This window comes from Zerene cesonia, chromosome 27, assembly GCF_012273895.1.
Source record: "Zerene cesonia ecotype Mississippi chromosome 27, Zerene_cesonia_1.1, whole genome shotgun sequence".
Lineage (NCBI taxonomy): Eukaryota > Metazoa > Arthropoda > Insecta > Lepidoptera > Pieridae > Zerene > Zerene cesonia.
In genome coordinates this window covers 3,017,228-3,019,002 of record NC_052128.1, presented here as the reverse complement: position 1 = coordinate 3,019,002, position 1,775 = coordinate 3,017,228, and the positions used below count along the sequence as shown (strand labels likewise).

At 33.8% G+C, this 1,775-nt stretch overlaps 1 protein-coding gene across 1 annotated transcript in view; it reads left to right on the top strand.

Annotated features, from left to right (window-relative positions):
* Positions 1-279, top strand: part of LOC119837270 (hemicentin-1-like) — an 8,672-nt gene extending 8,393 nt beyond the window's left edge. The window contains exon 10 of the mRNA XM_038362786.1: positions 131-279. Within this exon, the coding sequence (XP_038218714.1) occupies positions 131-279 (149 nt within the window). The remainder of the gene's footprint in view (positions 1-130) is intronic.
* The last annotated feature ends 1,496 nt before the right edge of the window (positions 280-1,775 follow it).

The following is a 1,775-nucleotide window of genomic DNA, read 5'->3' as shown; positions in this document are numbered from 1 at the left end:
CAAAGTAAAGTAATATTGCTCGATGATCAAAAATATTATTTATTTTCACATAAAAAAAACACAAAAACATCATTGGGTTATATTATACATAACATTCAGGAGTATTAGTACGCTTTTATTGCTTCATCAGTATGTTTGTATGCATACAAGATGCAACCGAGTCCTTTAGACTCGAATATGACCACTTTCTCTTACGATCATCATTATGGTGACGTAATTTTGCAGCTTGTGCGGGATACAAGGTTCCAAGGAATATGTCATCAGCCCTCCCTGCGCTGATTCAGACATTTTCTGTATCTCCTTATTTTCACTTCATATCTATTCGACAACTAACGGTGACTAATAGTCGTCAGTTGAAGACACAGCATTCGCCAATTTCCTTACCATTTTGCGAATCCTGAGCTGCGGACATAGCAACTTGCTTGCTTGTGATGGTGTACTATGTCAGAGGCAGTAGTGTCTATGTTTTCGCAGCGCCGTTTGATTTTATTTCAATTTCCGTTTCGCCAAATTTTATTTCAGAGTCATAAAAGGAAAACCGAAGCCAAATGTCAAATGGTATTTCATGCAACAAAAAACGTCTGCTTACATAAAATTAGCAAGCACGGGTGAAAAATTGCATATAGACAATTTGAATGCAGATAATACTGGCCTCTATAAATGTGTGGCGGAAAACTCTGAAGGAAATGATAACCACCAGGTCTCCGTATCACGTGAGTAAATTCGATAGTCGGCAGGGCTGCCGACTATTGAACCAGCTATATAAAGAGTACTGGTTGGTTATTAAAAAGAAATCCATTCTATTACTTTTTTGATGATAACTGTTAACATTACTCTTTTATAGTAACAACAAAAGAAACAACTTCAACTCCGGAAACAAAAATACCGAAGGCTCCATTACATTTACTACATAGTATAAGCCGTCTGTGTGTCTGTATGCTTAGAGCTTTAAATTACGCAATTGTTTCTAATGTTTTTTTTTTTTTTTTGTAAATAGAGCGATTGAAGAGGAAGGTTCATATTATGTATAACAATATAGAAAAAAAAGGGTTGAAAAGTGGTTTTACTCCGAACTCAAACCGGTCGAAACTGCGGGCAAGAGCTAATTGAGTATAAATCTTTTTCGTCACAAATCGAACACGAAATGTAGTTAGAACTAATGCTTTGAGACTTGCCTTATCGACGATTGTACCCATCAAAGTTGATACCGGTTACATAAATATTGAAAACAATTTCCCTTCCTTTACGTTTTTGATAATTCCTTTAGCATTACTCTTTTATAGTCACAGAAAGTACAACACAAGAAGCAACGTCAACCACGGAAGCAAGCATATCGAAGGCTCCATCTATAGAAGAAATAAAAATTGTTAAATCTGATACCAGTGGAAAAGTTTCAATACAGTGCATAATTAGCAGTAATCCTAAACCAGATATAGAATGGAAGGATAAGCACGATAATACGTTTAGTGTAAGTATATCAATAAGTGACACTTTATAGAGCCACATCAATTCACTAAAACTTGCAGTATTTTCTTTTTTTCAAACCAAATCAATGTTTTGAACTTTAAATTGAGTTTGATTCAAATAATCGTAAATGTTATGGTTTTCTGATGAGCTAAGTCTACGAATTATATTTTAATATGCTTGATACTTTTTACCCTATTTGTCTCTAAGAGAGCACTACAAATTACTAGACAAGTATATAAATTTAAAAATAAGGAATAATTAAAAATAAAGTATAACTAATGCACCAAATTTTAATTTAAATGCTTGTG